Genomic DNA, 19,910 nt, shown 5'->3' on the forward strand with positions numbered 1-19,910 from the left:
TGGTTTTTTTTTTTTTTTTGGGGGGGGGGTTGGTTTGTTGTTTTTTGTTTGTTTTTTTTTTAAGAAAAAAACCCAAACACTGATAAGGCTTCAAGTAAGCAGCTTAATTCTGCTGTAACAGACCATCATTTAGTCCTGCACTGACCTGGTCACCTGGCAAGGTAATTTCTTTACATTTTCATTAAAAGAAAAAAAGCCTTCCTGATATGCATCAGGCCAAAGGTGAGTGTGTAGATTAAAACTAGATGGAATACTTACACAGTAATTTCTCAAAGTCTACCAATAGTCAGTTTTACTTTTTGAAAGAAAGAGAAAGACTCAGATGCTTAGAAAATCAATGATCAATCTAAATTAGATGTTTAAGAAGGTCCTTTTCATTTGACATATCTGAAGACACTATTCGTAATTCCTTACTCTAAATATTTGGCAAATATTATGCAAGTTAGCTATCTAGTCCATGGATCCTTTGAAGGATAATGCTGAGCACTTGAATCGTAAGCCTTCCTACCTTGATTAATTGGAAAGGATCCCTCAACTTCCAACTTAATGACATTGCACAAAAGCAGTTCTAATCTTTATTGCCAAAAGTGAAGAATATCTGCCTTCTTCATCCTCCCTTGCTCTCCTTCCACATCCAAGATTGCTGTTCCACCTTCTCACTTGCACTACCATTACCAGGCCCTTTTTGTGACCTGTTTTCAGTCATGAACACAGCAGAAGTCTAGTCATTTATATATTTATTTTTCTAGTTTAACATATCCCTGGCTGCCCTTGATGTGAGCCAGATCACTCAACTGCGTGTTGATATCCTTTTAGGAAATAATCCTGTGACTATTTTCTCAGGAGAACACATTAACTTGTAGGACTGTTCCCTACACACAGCCATCAAGAGGTCCACAGCATTTCTGAAACTGTTCTGCAAGGTCAGAGATCTCAAGATCAAAAGGGCAGAACTGCTACTAGAATACACTGCCACAGGACTTAGATCTCCGTCTCACTTCCAGCCAAAACTACAGAAAATTCTTCAAATGGGTATTAACGAGTAGCATCTGAACCCTGAAGCACATTTGCTGTTTCAAACCGGCTAAGATTCAGGAAAAAGTGATTCTGCTTTGCCCACTTGCAGAACTTGGGCACCTGCTGTGACAAACATTAAACTACCCTACCCATTTCCAGGGATGTGTAAAATTTAAACTTTTGTATTTCTAGTACACTCACTCTTAAAAGTACACCAGCTGTTCCCATGTTAACATGGGTGCAAAGGAGGGAGAATCAGGAATTTCACCACAAGATACCACCCCAGAGACAAAATAATGAAAATTCGTGGAGCAAAATCAGTGTCCTCTCCAAATGAAAACTAGGAGAAATATAACGAAGTCATCCACAAAACTGGCCACAGCATATCTTAACGAACAACTCTCTGTAAACCCTACAGACAGCTTGCTTAATAAAAAAGGCTTAAGAAAGTAATAGTAGCCCGGGACGCGAGGGTTCGCTTGCTCCATCGCCCGGGCTGCAGCTCCATCTCGTGGAATCCTCCCCATCCCGCAGCCGCGCTGCTCTGCCGGCAAACGCTGCCCCCTCCCGTCCCATTGTCTAAACAAATAGCTCATTAGCAATCTGTCGGCAAATCAGCAGGCAAGGAATCTTAGATTAGCCAAGGTCGTACCACACTCTCAAAACTGCTTCCTTCCCCTCTGAAGCGCAGATACCTTGTAATAATTTCCAATTCAAGCTGCACAATCAAATACATACTTTCATTTTTTCCCCCCGAAATTTCATTTATTTCCTTCAGGCAGAAGCCTGGCTGCACGTCAGATACGCAGGGTGCAGGAGTAGGGGGGGGCCTTGGGAATGGCATTACTTGCGACCTTCAGCCTGAGCTGCAGCAAGACATGGTGGGTACGAATGGCAATGAACAGTCACACAAGCAATAGTGAAGGCCTTAACATCGTATACTTTTCCAGTAGAATATTCTTTCCTTCACACACGTAATTTTTAACACCAGTCTAAAGAAAATTAGGAGTTTAAAGAGTGGGTCAAATCACCAGAGCTACCCAATTCAGTAAATTAATTTACTGATTTCATCAGTGTAAAGAAAAGCAGCTGTAAACTTTATTTTATATGCAACTTCACTTCTGTGAATCAACTGAAATTGCAGGTACAGGCACAGTAGCAAAATAGCTTCTAGATTTCAGTAATGGGGTGGGGGAGGCAAAATAAACAAGAGTCTACAGAAACAGAGCAGGCTTTTTAGAAAGTACCTTTTGAAATTCTGTGAGAATAGTACCCTTACGCTAAATATAAAGAAGTAACTGTAAAGTTATCTCTAAAAAGATACTTGGACTTCAAATATATAAAACCATCTTATCTATACATTGTAGAGTGTTATCGCCAAGACCTGGATTTCCATAGTCATCAAATCTTGCTACATTTTTCAATAGTGGTACAAGAAGGACGGTTGCCTATTAATGAAAGTTACAAGCAACAAGTTGAGGTTATAGCTGTAAAACACAGTGGAAGTCAACAGTTCAAAGGCCACCTGTCACAGTACCTGAGAAGAAGATGAATATGAAAATGTCTCATGACTTCCTTGTGTTCATCCCCACTTTATTAATTTCACACTCTTAGGAAGACAGAGGAAAACTCCAACCACAGACTAGCAGGGACCTTTGCAGAAAGCTTCCTGAGGTGTGCTGAACTGTTAACTACTCAGCTCATTAGAAGAGGCTACATGCTTCCTTCACACATGGAATAAAGTCTGCTCACTGGTGAAGTGAGAGTAATATATTTTTTCTCTTACCATCTGTACAACTCACTCACTTTACAACGTTAGCCAAAAAAATGGGAAAGGCAGAGTCCCATTACAAGGGGTAATAATGCTCCAGAGGACATGGAATAAAACTGAGCCTGGATAATGTCAATTTTTAAGAAAATCAATTCCTGCTTATCTTTGGAGAGTGTTCTTTGAGAACTACATTTCAGTAAATCTTGTTCTCCTACTAGCCCTTAAGCAGTATATTAAAATGTCTACACAATAATAATAAACTGCCTATGCAAGGCATTTCTTCCCTTTAAATGCTATGAAACCAACATCCTTCAGCTATGAAAAAAGAATGCCTATTTCAACATGCATTGGCTAGACCAGAATAACTAGTAAATAATTAGCATACAGTCTAATAGAGAGATCAGTGAATAAAGCACAAAGGAACATGAATTTTTTCTCCTAAGCTGTACAGTAACCCCCAAACAAGTGCTCCAGCAATCATAAAATATTCTCAGAGCATTCTTTGAGCAACAGTGCCAGAGCATCAGCTGTGATCCCTAGGAATGACTGCAAAATATCAGGTGCATGGGTCCAGATAACAAAAAGCAACAGAAAACATACAGTGCAAACATTTAAAATGTTTTCTATTAGCACACAGAGGAATTTAAACTCAATTAGAATGTCTTATAGATATTGAGTTAATTTAAGAATGCAAACAATTAAGTAATTCAGATGTAATTAAACAGGAATTTAAACTTTTTGGACCACAGGCCTTAGGCAAGTGATACCCTTACACTATTTAGTTTTAAATGAAAAAAAAGAACACCATAGACTTCAAGAAAAGTCAAACTCAGCTACAAGAATCAAAAGCAGGAAAAGAAGCTTAACCCTTTAATGCAGTTTGACTCTATACAAACCCAAGAAACCTCAAAGCAAATCCACTGATGTGGCTAATAAAATTATCTAATAAAACTAATAAGACTTTTTTCATTAAGATTTGAGATCTATTACTTGATCAAGTATTAACAAGCAGCAAATTTTTCTTCTTCTAGACTATAATTCCTTAAACCTCCAGCATTTTATTTATCTCAGAAGCAGATAGGATTACTTGCTATACTTGCTTGAGATGTAAAGAATACTCTCTGATCAGCTTTGACCAACCTTTTGGATTCTACAGAATGTCAACCCCCTTGAATGTTCTTTAACAAAATAAATGGAAAGGAAGAAAGAATCTATTTCAACTATCAGTGAGAAAGGCATCCTTAAAGTCCTATAACAAATATTGTCCAATGCAGTTGGAACATCACAGAAAAAGCATAATGCTGCAGCAAAATCCTTAAAACTATGAACATCAAAGCAAGACACCATAAAACATACCAGGACCCCTTAAAAACAGAAGGAGAATCACAGCATCCCTACCCTTACAACCATGTAAGATTGAATAATTTAATGGGTTAAATTTCCTAAATATGTAGAGAAATAAATAAATACTACATTCTTTTCAAAATAGCTATGAGCCAACTCTAACACTGAAATAAATAAATAAAAAGACCAAAAAAACCCCATGATCAAAAAAGCACAACGTGCCTTGCAGCTCTACATTTTGCATGGTAAATGCATTTTGCCCAAGCATGTGGGACTTTTGTTTTTCCCAGTAAGTAAAAAGTATTTTTTCAAACTACTTTTCACTTGAGTATGAGTCATTAAAATCCAGACCACTGAAAGCGGAAATAATCAAAGGGCCAGGGCTGTAAATTCCACCCCTCTTCCTCAGACCACTACATTTATTGTAAAAGTTTCTCCTGTGCCTGAAGCATCCTTCCAGAACTTTGTTTTGGGAATAAAAACAGATGATAAAATACAGCATTATTTGAAAAAACAACTATTTTTAAATAGTCCATATCTTAACTACACTGTAATTAATAATGCACTAATGCAATACTGCATTAATATGAGTTGGTTTCACAGGAAAAGAAACACACCAGTAGTTCTGTACATGGCAAAATATTATTAACTACTAGCATTAATCTATATTAAGTTTAATGGTTATGTTGGCTGGGGAAGGTAGAGCTTAAAAGCTTCCTCAGATCTCTTGACCAAAATCCAACGTCTCATACTAATCACGTACCTGTGCTTGTACTTGCAAACAAAGCGCCAGTTGTGGTACTTGTAGGGAGTTTTCCATTGTTTAGCTGCTTCACTCTTTTCAGGTGAGACTTCCCATTGTAATGAACTTGGGCTTGTGCTGCAGAGTTCAGCTGTATATTGCACACTTCACAGAAGGAAAACAGTATCTTTTTTTTTTCTTTACTTAATTGATAATCCTGCCTGTCATTCCTCAGTCCTTTTTCTTCAAAGCCCCACAGAACAGCTGGATGATTCATAATCCCATCTTCAAAGACGTGGTCAGGACTTAATGGACGCTTCATACCTACAAAGCAAACAGACAAAATTGTTAATAGAAGCCAACTAATAATACTTAACACTAAATCAGCATTTTCTTTTTTAAAATGCTAAATAACATGAAACAAAGACCAGTTCCAACAAATAAGGCTCCAAATTGCAGAGACATCACTTAATAGAAAATACAAGCATTTGTGACACACTGCTGAGCTCAGAAATAATAAGGTGGCAATGTATCATAGTCTGCAGGCAGCAACAACTCACAACAACTCGTTTTGTTCTGCAAGCTCTCTGTTTTAAAGCAGGTTTATTTTTGCATCTCTAGCAGAGTTTAAGACGTTTTTCAAATACATTCTCCTCACCTCACTCAACACTGGTTCCCGTGCTTGTCACTTTCCAATGCCCATAGCAGTACCCACTGCCCAAAATACAATTACTCAACAAAAAGGATGCTGACAGGAGAGGTTACTGAAACACAGCTGAATGCTCAAGTGAGACTAATGAATACTTTCCACTTTTATGTACACCCAAATCTTTAGCCTTTAAAGAAGCATTAAGATATTGTCTTTTGTAGTAGTCCATCAAGCAGTGTGGAGTACTTTATGCCCTAGAGGGAAGGGATGCCATCCAGAGGGACGTTGACAGGGTGGCGAGATGGGCCAACCTCATGAAGTTTAACAAGGCCAAGTGCAAGGTCTTGCACCTGGGTCAGTGCAACCCCAGGCACAAATACAGGCTAGGGGGAGAATGGCTAGAGAGCAGTCCCAAGGAAAAGGTAGTGGTACTAGAAAGTACCACTAGATAGTACCACCACTACCACAGTGGTGGCCGTAGATGAGAAGCTCAGCATGAGCTGCCAGTGTGCGCTCACAGCCCAGAGCACCAATTGTGTCCTGGGCTGCATCAAAAGAAGTGTGGCCAGCAGGACAAGAGAAGGGATTCTGCTCCTCTACTCTCTCTGCTCTGGTGAGACTCAGCCTGCAGTCCTGCATACAGCTCTGGAGCCCTCAGCACATGAAAGACATGGAGCTGTTGGAGAGGGTCCAGAGAAGGGCCATGAAGATGATCAAAGGACTGGAGCACCTCTGCTACAAACACAGGCAGAGAGATCTGGGGCTGTTCAGCCTAGAGAAGAGAAGGCTCTAGGGGGAAGATTATAGCAGCCTTTCAGTGCCTGAAGGGGGCCTATAGAAAAGCTGGGGAGGGGCTTTTCACCAGAGAGGACTGTGATAGAACAAGGGGTAATGGTTTTCAACTGAAAGAGAGGAGATTTAGGTTAGACATCAGGAGGAAATTCTTCACCATAAGGGTAGTAAGGTGCTGGAATAGATTGCCTAGGGAGGTTGTGGAAGCCCTCCAGTACTGTGTTCAGTTCTGGGCCCCTCACACTGGAGTGTGTCCAGAGGTGAGCTGTTGAGCTGGTGAAGGGTCTAGAGAACAAGCCATACAAGGAGTGACTGAGGGAGCTGGGGCTATTTAGTCTAAAGAAAAGGAGACTGAGGGGAGACATCATCACCCTCTAAAACTACTTGAAAGGACATTGTAAATAGGTAGGCCCTGGTCTCTTCTCCCAAGTAAATAACTATAGGAACAGAGGAAATTACCTGAAGTTGCAGCAGGGGAGGCTTAGATTGGATATTAGGAAGAATTTCTATACTCAATGAGTGGTCAGGCACTGGAACAGCCTGCCCAAGGAGATGGTTGAGTCATCAGCCTTGGAGGTATCCAAGAAACATGTAGATGTGTGTAGAACATACCACTTCAGGGTATGTTCTAGTGGCCAAGGTTGTAGGGTTTGGGTTTTTTTGTGGGTGTTTTCTGGTGGGGGTGTGTGGTCGTGTCTGTTTGGTTTTGGGTTCTTTTGTATGTTGATGGTTGGACTCTCATCTCAGAGGTCCTTTCCAACCATTAAGATTCTGTGATTCTGTATGATAAATGAACAAAATCACACAAATAACATTTTAATATATCTGGGGGGAGGTGTGTAGGTTTGTGTTTTATTTAAGGTATGCTGCTAAACCAGTAGAGAAGGAAGAAGAGCTCTTTATAAGGCAGAGAAGAGTCTAGAGTAACTCAAATAGAAAATATTTGTTCTCTTGGCTAAACTACTTGCTGTTTACACTTTGCCTCCACCACTACCCAAATACTCTGGATCAGCCAAAGGCTGGCTTAGGGAGCTGTGCAGAAATGCTCTTCCCAGGCAAGAGCACACCTATATTAAGTTTTCAGAAGCAAAGAGGCTTCAAATGCAAGGTCGCTTTTTCGGTGCTGGAACCAGAACAGCAGAGATCTTTGTGCACACCTACTGCTCTGCCAGGCAGGAGGAATGAGAGAGAACTCACTTCCATGCACACAAAACACAAAAGCAGTCACAGTAATCCTCCCCAAAACAGTGTAGTATTTACAAGCAGTACTAGAATAGTCCTTGTTATCCAGACAAGTATATTACCAGGAGACAGCTTGGCTCTTTGGAACTGGTATGTGATTGGAAACAACTTCAGAAATAGATTATTTAAAAAGTCATTTATATGGTGGGATGGAGTATTTAATCACATTCCTAACTCTAGCCCATACTTAGAATGTTAGTATTTGTACAAATTAATCCTCAAGCATAATTCACCAATGAAGTATTCTAAATAAATACTTTGTAGTTGTAGTCATATATTTATTTGTTTCATATTACTGACATTTGTGATAAGATAAAAAATATAACCATATATTAATTGGCATATACATCACATCAAATATTAAAAAGTTATTAAAAATAATTGTAGAATAGAGGTGCCTAATTGCTTTTAAAAATAAAATACTTGTAAGCCTGAAAACCTAGGGTAGACACCACACTAAATCATTTAAGCATAAGTATCATATTTCAAGGTAAGCAACCAAGATCCTCAACTCAGCTAAGCTTAGATGACATTTTCATCTGAAAATTTAATCTGCTTAGAGCTTTGGTATTTGTTACTTTTAAATGTATTTTTAAACCATAATTTCCCCTACTCCCTTTGTTTTCCGTGTATTTTTATTTCAACAGTGCTGCTGTCGTATTTTATCCCTGATATAAAAGATTTTTAAACAAAAGCATATTTCTATTACATTGTTTTAGATGTTATAAACATACAATTATTTAACAAAAAAATAGATAACAGTTTAAAAATCCTGACTTGTCTGAAATCTCATAAGATTGATTGCAGAAAGCAAATAATAATTCAAAATTCATTAATAATTTCAATAATCTGTAGATTCATAATGAAGCTCAGTTGATTTGGACACATTTAAAAGTGGCAGCGGTGAACACCTGCATTAAGAAGCTGCATGGACCAGAAGGTGGAGCAGGCAGCTGCTGCTGAGCACATGTAACCTTTCAAAGAGGGTGTATTTTGGAAAGCACCAGTCTGATATGGCAGTAGCCCATTACTACTACAGCAGGAGATATATATACTCGTGGACTTCACATTTTGGCTTACTTTCATCCAAAAGAATGAAACCTTTCAGCTGGTAAAGTCTGACACTACTGAAATATGAACAGAAGCAAGGCTAGCAGGGAAAATCAGAACAGTTGCCTCAAAAGTGCACATCTGACCTTAACAAAAGTGTTTTTATTATGGACTCACCCAGAAAGAACAACTGAAAATAGCAAGGGCTCAAACACCACACCTACACCCTTAGGCAGAATCCCAGCTACCAAGCCTAGAAAGGAAATTAACCTTCAGAAAGAGAGAAACCACTATCCAAATTTCACTTTTGATTTTACAGATAGAATAGTTTTAAGGTCATTTTTACTATAAAGTACTCTCTTAGTTGCATTAACACAGGACAAATGAATTCTTAGCCATCTCTTGCTACTAATTTAAAAATGAAAAGCCACAAACTGAAATATTAAAATAAACCAAATTGCCCAAAGCTCTGCATCTAAATTAAAAGGTGACCTGATTATAAGCAGCACTGACCTCCTAACAACTGCTGGGAGCCGCAGATGCAAAGCATTTCTGAAAAAAAATGCCTACATGGGTCATCTTAAACCTTGGCTTTAGGAGGGCATGCAGCAGCATACAATGATGGGTTTGACCCTGTAGAGGACCTGTACTTGCATTCAGAAACCAAACCATGCTAGCCCTCAGAAGGCTACCTGCTCCTATGCAGAAGTCCCAGCCCTCATCTTCCTGGGATTTCAGAGACTTTAACATTTGATATGGAGTATCATCTGTGTTTGAAAGGCCTGGTCCAGTTGCTTCCAAAGTTTTTAAGAAGAAAATGGTGTTGGCAAACATGCACTGAGATTTTACAGCATGCACATCTTCCATACAACAATACAGCTTTTATCATAACTGATCACTTATTGTGGTGTATTTGTTAAAAAAATAAACATGTTATTAACGTGAAAGGTCCCATTTGTCTCTAAAATTCTGTTTCCTCCCTTTCTTCTCTAAAGTTAGGGTTGGAAAAACCCATATTTAAAAATACCTTCCAAAACGTCCTTGCTCTAGAATATACAGAATAAATACAATGCAGCATTAAAGAATCTCAAAATGAACGCAGATGCATTTTGTAAGAGGTAACTTTCCCACTGAAGGCTTTCTGAATACCTCACATTTATGAAAGAAGCTTGTACATACACATTAAATTGTAATTTAAAAAACCCAACAAACAAAAAGACTTGAGCATTCTTCCTATTCTCTACATTTCCTAGTCATTCAAATTTATGCAAGCATCTGACAAGTGTCTTTTTCCTTCAAAAAGAACTTTTCACTGCAGACGGATTTTGAAGACTTCTGGATGGTACTAATTCTCAGTCATCAGGAGTCAGATATGAAATGGAGCCATTTCATTCCTCAGACCTATACATGGCTCAATAACATTATCACATAAAAGCAGCAGCTACTTGAGACTACAGTAAGTGAACTGAGAATAAAGATAATAATTATATAGTAAATAATAATTATATTCTGTGAAATGTAGAGTAATAGTTATAGATAGGATTTTGGAAAGTAAGAGTTACAAATGGGACTGTGAAGTATTTAGAAGTATGTTTAAGACTAAAACCAAGAGTTCATTAAAAGGGAAAAAAGATGGACATCATCATATGGGGAAAATACAATAAATAATCCTGTTAGCTCCCCCTGTTGCATAACCTGGACACAGTACAAGCCAAGTCTCAGCAGCAGATGATACCTAGCAATACCCACAAATTAAATGTCTCCTACAAAAAGGATGTCGTTAATTGAACCACACTGGAGTGATGTGCACATTACAAATGTAGTGCTGTATCACTATAGTTGTATTTACTGCACTACTTAGAGGACTAGACCTAGTTAAAAATTGAAAGGAGAGAATGTGAAAACAAGCAAAAAAGCAGGAAACAAAGAAGATTGTTCAAGTATGTTAGAAAACATCCAGCTGATCCAGAAAAAGAAAAAAAATCTAAGTCCATATTTATCTTTCATAGGTACTTGAAAGTCTCCTTCTTACTCTTGCAAAAGTGTATTCTACTTCAAAGAAGACATACTTATATTTAATCTGATCAAAATCGTAAGAGGAAGCAACGCATATATTAGAGCTTTTCAGGTATTTGACATCATCTGTTAAGAGACTGAACAAGTTGTCTTTCCATCACATTTCCTCCCCAGTACACAGAGCTGTGATCTATCTGAACAGATTCTGCAAGCAATACCAAAGCAAGAATAAATTAGTGATTTATGACACCACATTAAAATTCTTCTGTGTCATGAGATACCCTGTTAGGATTTCTGAAACCATATCTTCTCAGCCTTTTGCAACTGGCAAAGAAAACTAAGCATGGATATCCTTTGTACTTGAACCTCAAGGCAATTAGCCTTTCAATTTAGCTAATTTACTTTTAAACAGAGTTGTGCTTTCAGAGGAGCCACAAAAGAAGTATTATATATAGTACCCTGCTGTAGGTAAGAATGTGCAAATCTTTACTCAAAAGAAATAAGCTTTGGTTATCCTAATGAATTAGTGGTGGTTACATGAAGCATTCTTTTCCTGAGTGCTGGTCTAAACTTTTGCAATGCCCATTCCTAATTAGTTGATACTTCAAAGAACCACTATGCTAGAAATGTAATTAGACTGCCATCCTTCTGTGGATCTGCGCCAGGTAAGCAATAGAGAAAATGTGTTTTAACTATTTATATATGGGAAAAGACAAATTTTTCCTTTAGCCTTTGGAAATAGCAAAATGAACTACCAAAGACACAGGAAAATATACAAAAGTTATCTGGCTTTCTATAGTCACATTTCCAAAAAGGTTCATTCAGACAACTACAGGGATAAAGAGAAAAAGAGAGAGACCAAAGACTGAACCATTTGCTTTACAGCTGTTAAGCACCTCCTGTGGGGAAAGCTATCTATGCAGGCTGACCAGTTTAGTTTTTGTGTGCATGCCTTAAGAACTGTGGTCTTGCACTGGAGCAACTATGATTCCATAGTTCCTCATCTCTGCCATGAAACACTCAGACACACATACACACACCAAAAAAAGAAAAAGGGGAAAGAAAAAGGGAAAAAACCCACTCAAAACCAGCTTGAACACCTCCAGGTCATTATTTAAAAAAAACTCACTAGAGCTGCTTTTGAGAAGTCTTATGACCTTTCTTATATTTTTAGACAGTATTTCCCAAACATAGATAAATTATGGGGAGGCATATGGTTTGCACCATCTGGGCAACAAGTTCTACTGGGATACCGTGGTGAACAGCATATGCTGGTGCACAGTATCCTACAGAGTTAAAAAAGCACTAGAGACTATTTTGAAGCCAACCTTGAAAAATCCCCCATATGTTTAGGGGACCAGCTTCCTTTCAGAAGATGTGTTCCTCTTTCTTTCAGTACAAATCAAAACAGAGAACTGCCGTGTTTAATCTGTCTTGTTCTGAAATTCCTCAAGGAGGCATCATATTATCCAGTGTTTCCACATGTAAAACTATTTATTACTCATCCACACAGATCTTAGCAACTCTTCCTAATTACTTTCATCTCTGCTCAAAAGTACATAGAATGTTTTAATTCAAAGCTAGAGTAAAAACTGGATGGTTCAGAAGAGTAAATACATTTTTATTCCTTGTGATCAGGAATCAGTTAATCATGGCACACTGACCAAACCAGGTTACATAATGTTTTAGCCTGTATTTTGATGCCAGTTTATCAATGCAAAGAAGAACAGGAAGCCAGCTTGCTATTCTTGTGCATGAACAGTTTTGAATGGTGTAGTATGAGAAACGGCTGACAGCCGTTTTAGACATTTTAGAGTATTTACCATTTGCACAATATTATCTTTAAACTACAAAAACATATGCTTGTTTCAAAACACAGATATTAGCTGTTCAACACAAGGTAACTCAGAAAACTGAAAATATTCAAGTAGCTAGCATTTTGCTTTTTTCCACCAGCCTTTAAATTGTCCATGTAAAGGAAACCTAAAATTAGACTGACTGTACTAGACTGTGAGCTCAGCTAAACTGGAGCAAATCAAATAACTCTCAACTTAGATAATCACAGTTGCATGCATCCATGTTTCTGTAAGACTGATCCTGACTGAGGAACTCTTCAGCCCCTGTACTTACAGTCTTTTGGCATGCTTAATATCAACAAGAATAGATTTACACATTGACGTATTTGTCAAAGAGATACATCCTCACCTGACACAATGTGTCTGACTGCTGCCAAGAAAGTTAATCAAGTTTGGAGTCCACACAACTGTCTGGGATTATGCTTCAAGAAAAACAGATAGTTCTCCAGATATCGTACCATGATTTTGCTTCACGAACCATTTTACAAGTTGGAGTCTACTACTCAGGAAGCTAGGTTGCTTTTAAAAGGCTAAATATGTGAAAAGTCATTTTAATAACAATTCCTCAAAAAGTAAGTAAAACAATCCTAAACTTAATTTTTCCAAGTAGAAATTAACAAAGTGAGTTTTCTTAAGTGTATTCCTAATTTTGCCCATCTTCACAATCTGCTTCTTTGAGACTAGGGAATTGACTTAGCAATTAGTAATAACATACATTGATTTATATTGTCTCTAAGATAATTTCCTAAGACTGTTTCCTAAATCTCTAAACGTCTATAAAGTTGCCAGATTGTGGTTTTTACTTGCATATTTCTAAGTGTTATACCCAAGTATTCTTTTAAATTAAAGGACTCCTTTTGTATTCCTCTATAGAAGAAAACATCTAAATTGAGTAACACAAAACCCTAATTTGATGTGTCTCCACCAGATTTTACGACTCAGAAGAGCTGCAAATGAACTTTAAAAAGGAAAATAATGTAGAGGATATAGTTTGAAACTGTCTTCAACAATAAAAAGACTGGAAAAAACAGGGTTTTTTTAAAATCTATTTTTTCTATGTTTTAGAATAATATCTTAAAGCATAAGATAACTTTAACACTTATCGTTAAATGCCTTTCTGCTAATTGAAGAACTGGTACCTGATGTAAGCTACCTCTAGTGAAGCATCTACTTTAATTATAAAAGAACATTTTAGGCATGAACTTGTGTGAATAAAGATCAAAATCCACTGACATAATGGGAGATTCCCACAGAGTGTTTGTACCTGACTGTTGCTTTATATTGCTTGAGCTTAATCACAGGTACAGAGTATGTAAAGCTTTGGTTTCAGGAAGCAAAAATAATTTCTCAGCTTTCTTAAAAATATCAAGAATTCACCTGAGCATAAAAGGAAGTGAAAGGGAAAGCCAGGCAAAGTAGGTAACTTTCCTGTTCATATAGCTTATGTCTGACAATGCTAGGAGCTGAATATAAGTTCTACTGGAAACCATTAATTCAGAATGAAGTGCAGTAATGCTGCAAAAGAGTTTTCAGACACAATAGCAAGAACTCTGAGGACTGTGTGAAAAGAATAGCTGGGCATGAACAAAGAACAAGCTATGTTCAGAAATAGGGTGAGATGGACACACGTTGGCTTGACAGCACTTAAGAATTCTGAGAGAAAATCCTGCTCAAAACTGCAAGCATGATCAGTGGCAGTGAACATCAAGCTGCTAAAAGGATGGTCCCAGATTAGTCATCCATAAAAGGCCGTTAAAATCCATGTAAACTATTGATTCTCCTTTGGAACAGAAAAAATATTGAAAGCAATGTTCCCTTACAGTACAAAGGTAAAGGGACATAACATGTTTTTTTCCTATTAACTGCTTAAGATTTATGATCAACTTATGAAAGAATTATCTGTCCAGTAGTGACAGACCATAAAAGCAGACAAGTGGGTGACCTAGTTTGAAATCACCTGCAGGAAGGGACCAGATTAAAACTGGCATTGCCTTGAATGTAGCCCTTCATTTCCTGTCTTCTTGTTTAAAGGAACCACAGTTAAGCATATTTTGTGCTGATACTCACTGCAGAGGCCTCTGGTGGAGTCTACAGTACAGCCATTCCCCAGTTCTTTCTGCCCATCCACAGACTTGCACAGACTTCTCCTAAACTTGAGCTACCAGTCACCTCTGGTTTTAAGTGACTGCTGCCTGCAAAATACATTCTGAATACATCTTATTCAACATCAAAGTACACACTTCTGGTCATAAAGAATAAGGCAGCCTTTTACTATTTTTGCTAACATCCTGATCCAGAAATAGCTCATGCATGTGCTTCCATGCTGCAGATAATCCACTCTGCTCTCTCTCAGTTAAGAGCCTGTTGCAGTGACTGCATTTGCTCATACAAATTTGACAGATGAACATGCCTCATTTCCTTGCATGCCACTAACCTTTACAGTTTAATTTTAAGCTGAAAGGTAGTGCTTGAATTAAAAATTAACCTGAGCTTTTTTTTTGTATTCTTCCCTTTTACTATTAATTTATATAAAGTCAGTACACTATTTGCATGTCATACTTAAGAAGTAAAAACACTTGAAGAGACTCAGACAGTATATTGCACCTACCCCAAAACCATACTGAAGAGCCATTGTCAATTTCAACAGCACTAAATTGCATAAACATTTTAAGCCTCACTCTCTTGTAGATATTCTGCACCAAGCGTCCTGAAGGTACTGAGAAAAAGAATAGTCAAGTCAGCTATTTGAATCACTAAAGTAGATACAATCTCTTAAACGTTGCTTCATATACATTTCAGCAGATACACAGACCAGCTCAGTGTCAAAAAAAAATACGACAGGCTTAGTGCATAGAGCCAGGAGCAGAGAAGATGAGGGAAGCGGGAAGCTGTCTGTGGGTATCCACATGTTTTGCACATCTGTCTGTGCATCCGCCACTGCAGAGAAGGATAAATGGGAGCAGACAAGGGCCAGGAGATGTACATTGCCACTTCTGTATCTGCAAAAAAGCTATTGTCCCCTCTCTTCAACCAAAGATGAAAGGTCTGTCAAAATAAGGGCCATTCAAGTTCACCATCAAAATGAACAAACTATGGAGGAACCACCCCACACCCACTCATATTACAGAGAGGGACCCGAGGCACACGATTCAGCTTTTGCTGATTACTGCATGAAGTGAGCTTCTCACAGTGTTGACTGAACACCAACTGCCGAGCTAACAAGCAGTGTCTTCCTTCGGACATTTACAAACATCAGAATGCTTATTCATGACAGTCCCACATGTCATCTGCCAGCCCAGATGGCGACTGGTGGGATGCCGATTTTGTCCTAAGGCAGTTACCACCCACCAAGTTAGTATATGCAGGGCTAAACAAAAAGCATGTGCCATCTGCTGTCAAGTTTATAAGACTTTTTGAGACCTACTAGGTTACTTTAAGTTTATTTTAGACCAGGCAGGTCAGGAGGCTATTGCTCTCTAAATGCTCAAAAAAAGAAGGGTAAAGTTGCAGTGTAACAGACATGCAGTAAATCAAGAATATGTTACAATGTGGTTCTCTGCCCACCTCTAGCACCCTGAGTGCAGCAAAGGATTCTCACTGTGATCAGGGGGAAAAGGCACATACAGCCCACAAGCTCAGAGGGAACCACAGGGAGCCTGAGACCAAGAAGTAAGATGAAATTCCACAAAACGTACAGCTGTCTTTGTCCTGAAGAAATTTTAGAATTTTTCTTTCTTGCTGACAGGACGTTTCTTCTGCCTCCTTTCCTTGCATCTTCCTACTGATATGATTTTGACAGCTGTTCTTCATCTTGTAACTTCTTGCCCAGCCCCAGCTCTTTTCCTACCCCCATATCTCTGTAGATTCTTCTCATCCTTCTGCTCTTATGCTGTCATACCATATTACATATAAAGGAAAGAAAAGTCAATTAAAAAGCAGAACCAGTGTTATATCTGTATGCTTCACAAACTACACAAACTTCCTCGTACTCACTTTATCTGTCATTTCCATTTATAGATGGTTCATAGATAATACATAAATTTGCCCAATCTGGGTCCATCAAGCACTCAAGCTAAATAAAATAATTCTACCCATTATTCTTAAATCTTCTAATTAATTCTGGTTTTGTACAGTGATAAAGATATAAAGCAGGAGAGAAAACAGAAAAAGAAAAAAATCCCATCCACCAGTGCATTTTTCCAAACATTTCTAAATCACCAGGTACAAGAAAAACCTTTCACTGGGGCAGGGAATTAACCCTTGCACAAGCATAAAGGTTACACCACTCTCTGCACAGATGAAAATAAGGTATTTCTTAAGATCACACCTTAGGAAGTGGATTTCAAAACACGGACAAACTGCCTTTAAATAGTTAACATCAGAAAAACAGCAAACAAAGGAGATCGTAAAGGTCTGTACTGCAAGTAATGAGAGACAGGGGTTGCAAAGGTCTCTGCAGGGACCCTCTGTAAGAGCCCCTGGTACTGCAGCCTATGCCAGTATAGCTGCCCCAGCAGTGATCTTCAGGAAGCCCAGCAGTGGATGCTGAAGGAAGCCCCCTCCAGACAGCACAGGTGCATCACCTCCTGCAGCATTTATACCACGTGGGGCAGAAGCAGGGCGGAAGAAAAGAATCTGCCAGTTAACTCCAAATGACAGCTTAGTGGCTTACTTGAGGCCACCTAAAGAGAGAAAATCTGGAATAGTATATGCAAAGAGAAGGGTTTGTCATTCCTATCATCACAAGCAACCAGGGCCAATGAGGGTCACAAGCTAGAGTTTCTCCATGCGCCCTAACAAAAAGTTTCCTTATCCTTCAAATGAGCTTGTACAACCATCAGTTGCTTTCAATCATTGCAGACTGCTTCCTCTACTGCAGAGACCACAAATACCAATCTGCATCCTACTGCAGCTATCTGCAGATCACATCTTTATTAAATGTCTATGTAATCATAAATGTAATTAAAACTTGATACCACAATAAAGTTATTTAACACAAAAAGATCTTACAAATAAAATTACACAAGTCACAGTTAGTCTTCAACTGCCATCCTGCACAAAATACAATTCTGGGATGTCCTTAGGGATATAAGCATTTTTTCATCTTTCATTTTACAACTATGAATCTGAACTCTTCACAGAAATTCATGCATACTGCTTCCATAAAAAGTAAAAATGTCATTTTGTAAAGGGATAAACTTCTCCTGAAGGCAGTCACACTGAAAATAGGCTGTTAATCTCCCCTGAATAAATATGACTCCTAGAAAGATACAAGTGTGAAGAGAATATATATTTTTTGCACTTGAAAATGCTGAGGTGCACAACAAGAAGCTTTTACTTTAGCATTTACAGGGGAAGTTATCCTTCAGGAGCCCATTTTACTCACATGAGATATTTCTCTGGTCATTCAGTTTTCAAAGCCTTTTGCAATTTTAAGATTGCAGTAAAGCTGACTTTTATACCTTAATTCAGTAGCTGTCTCTCCCTTGTCCAAGCTGCCACATTCCTCGGAGACATTTGGTGGTTTTTCAACTACCTAAACATTTTAATAATTAATGCAATGTCCCAGTTGACTTAATAATGTGAAACATCCTTGTGATAAACAATTCCTCTAGTAGATTAATGAAGACTTTACTTTCACACTAGCTTACCTAGCTGACCTCTGCTCAAGTTATACTTTGCTGAATAGCTGATAACCAAACACAATTTCTTCTAAAAGGCAGTTTTAAACGAACTTACTGCGTAAGAAGACCCAGCTGATTGAATATACCTCACGTGCTGACATAACAACCATAACATTTTGAAACACTGAACATCTGAAAAGGTTTGCTTAAGGAAAACTAATTTATCAATCTGATATGTCTCTTGCATATGACACTTTACTCATCAGTTCAGGGCTGCCAGCTCTCAGAATTATATCTTGCAGTAAGTATTAGGCTTTTTTTCCTAAGCCTGACTCATGCAGTCATAAAAATCCCTAGGAACTCTAGCTTTTTAAATATCTCTCTAATCCTTGCAAAGATGACTGAAAATATGAACCCTAAAGGCTCAAAAATAAGAAGGGAATGAAAAAGAAACAAATTTGAATTTTCTTCTTGGACCTGACAAGATATTTGAATGTTCAGAGCTGACAATAATTCTGACAGCTAGGCAGGAGTATTGATGTTCTCTCAGTCATGCATTTGATCAAGTCCTGTACTGCTGCTGTGCTATAGTACTGTAAGAAATAAAAGACTGGAAAAAAAAAAACCAAAACCCACAAAACCCAAATAACCACCAAACTAAAAAAACCTCGGCCAGGACAGAGGTCTGAGTATCAGATCTGTATTTGGCCATACAAGGTTTTCCAGGGAGATCTCCAGCCACTTGTTCTGGAACAACACTGTCTGTTGGTTTAAAGCTTCTCTTTCCCTGGTGTGTGCAACCCATAACTGCAACAGAAGGCAGGTGTTTCCTTTTCCCTCATGTTCTCACAATCTCCCCATTCCCCTAGCCTTTCTTTTCCAAGACTAAGGAAGTCTTCCCATGAAAAAACAGGATCTCCTCATCCCCAACCAGATTGCTTCTCTGGACCTGTCTCAGTCTGAACTCATTGTGAGCAGTGACCAATCCAGCTCCCTCACATCCAGCTGTGGACTCATCATTTCCAATCATGACAGTAGTCCTTCCTTATTCCTAAAAAGCAGGGAGGTTAGACATCACCAGTTCATCTAACAAAATACTTACAAACAATATGCAAAATTTTGTTGTTTTTGTTGTTTAAGCATTTGTCATTAGGTATAAAAAAAATAACTGGCAAGTATCAGTAAGAGTTCTCAGCTATTGTAATTCATTCAGCTTATGCCAAATGGCCAACTCAATCAGTAACCCAACCTGTCAATGAAATGCCACTTTATATTTTTCAAATAGTTATCAGTCCTTACCTAAAACACGAACAGAGAAAACTCAGGTCAGCTGTCAGCAGAACAGATTGTCATCTGCCACAGTAAATCACATGTAAAATCAACTAGAGTTCTGAAATCCCAAAGATACCCTTGCAAATGAATGGATATTAAGGACTTTGTCTCCAGGATAAATTTTCAAACATGTATCGCTGCAAATTTTCCAATTACAATTTCTGCTTTTCCTTGGAAAATCCTGTTTTGTAGCCAAAGTCTTCTCTAGAGAATAAGTGATTTAGTCAAAATGTTATTTTCCAAACTTGCATAGTCACTAAATCTGTTTCAGTACTGTCAAACAAGCATCACAAATAGAATAACTGAAAACTTAAGATATCTATATTTTACAGAGGTAACTTTCAATGAGTGTTTTTTGTTTGTTTGCTTGTTTCTGTTTAAATTTTAAAGACTTCTCTCCAGATTTAGAGCAGGAATCAGAATTGACACTGACAAGTTGAGTGTGGTAGCAACTTTGGTTTCCAAACACTTTAAC

General features: G+C 38.1%; 1 protein-coding gene across 5 annotated transcripts in view; it reads right to left on the reverse strand.

Annotated features, from left to right (window-relative positions):
- Window positions 1-19,910, reverse strand: part of ZNF385B (zinc finger protein 385B) — a 163,728-nt gene that overhangs the window by 129,026 nt on the left and 14,792 nt on the right. For 4 of the 5 annotated variants that reach the window (XM_051623126.1, XM_051623135.1, XM_051623128.1 and 1 more), the window contains exon 2: window positions 4,896-5,198. In XM_051623126.1, the coding sequence (XP_051479086.1) occupies window positions 4,896-5,196 (301 nt within the window). In that variant the 5' untranslated portion in view covers window positions 5,197-5,198. Of the gene's footprint in view, window positions 1-4,895; window positions 5,199-19,910 lie in introns of those variants that run through there. The other variant, XM_051623134.1, reaches the window with a different exon arrangement.

Source organism: Apus apus, chromosome 6 (assembly GCF_020740795.1).
Source record: "Apus apus isolate bApuApu2 chromosome 6, bApuApu2.pri.cur, whole genome shotgun sequence".
Lineage (NCBI taxonomy): Eukaryota > Metazoa > Chordata > Aves > Apodiformes > Apodidae > Apus > Apus apus.